The following is a 663-nucleotide window of genomic DNA, read 5'->3' on the forward strand; positions in this document are numbered from 1 at the left end:
AGCCGATGAATCCTGGGGGGAGGGAGGGATGCTGACCCCAAGACCCCGGGGATCCCCACAGGCCCAACCCGTGCCGCCTCAGGCCTCAGGCGCCTGGAACACGGCCCCACGCCCGGCACCCTGCCACTCACCGCCAGAGTTGAGGAAGCGCTTCCCCGTGCCCACCTCGGGGTACTGCTCCGCCAGCCCCCACTCGGGCCAGCAGAAGCCCTCGGCAGAGAAGAGCAAGCGGCTGCCGCTCTGGACGAACTTCTTCAGCAGCTCGGAGGGGCTGCCCGCCAGAATGACGTCGTAGCTGGGCCAGAGGGGCGAGTGAGCCGGGCCGCTAGGAGCCTCGGCATCCTCTCCCCGCCTCTTTTCTCCCCAGCTCCTTTACCTGTCCACAAACAGGATGACCATGTCCGCCCGGTCAGCGTATTTCTCCATCTCCCTCCGTAGCCACCTGACCTTCTGTCCTCCGCCGACCGTCCGGGCCACATCACCCCCTCGCCACTCCTCTCCCAGGCCCAGCGTCTGTGGGGGAGACCCGCCGCGCGGGAGGGGCTCAGCCGGCGAGGGGGCGGGCTCCGACCAGGCGGGCCGTGGGACCCGGCCCTCGCCCCCCGCAGCTCCGGGCCCTCTGCTCACCCGCACGGTGTAGTTGAAGAACTCCGCCGACCGCAG

At 70.0% G+C, this 663-nt stretch overlaps 1 protein-coding gene across 1 annotated transcript in view; it reads right to left on the reverse strand.

The window, feature by feature from the left end:
• The window catches only part of PLOD3 (procollagen-lysine,2-oxoglutarate 5-dioxygenase 3), a 2,127-nt gene extending 1,470 nt beyond the window's left edge, over positions 1 to 657 (reverse strand). The window contains 4 exon segments of the mRNA XM_021708263.1: positions 1 to 12; positions 132 to 295; positions 377 to 513; positions 628 to 657. The exon segment at positions 1 to 12 is cut by the window's left edge and continues 114 nt beyond it. Coding sequence (XP_021563938.1) covers positions 1 to 12; positions 132 to 295; positions 377 to 426 — 226 coding nt within the window. The 5' untranslated portion in view covers positions 427 to 513; positions 628 to 657.
• Between the last annotated feature and the right edge of the window lie 6 nt (positions 658 to 663).

The sequence above is a fragment of the Carlito syrichta genome, unplaced genomic scaffold (genome assembly GCF_000164805.1).
Source record: "Carlito syrichta isolate Samal-C Ts95f unplaced genomic scaffold, Tarsius_syrichta-2.0.1 Scaffold135673, whole genome shotgun sequence".
In the NCBI taxonomy this organism is placed as follows: domain Eukaryota; kingdom Metazoa; phylum Chordata; class Mammalia; order Primates; family Tarsiidae; genus Carlito; species Carlito syrichta.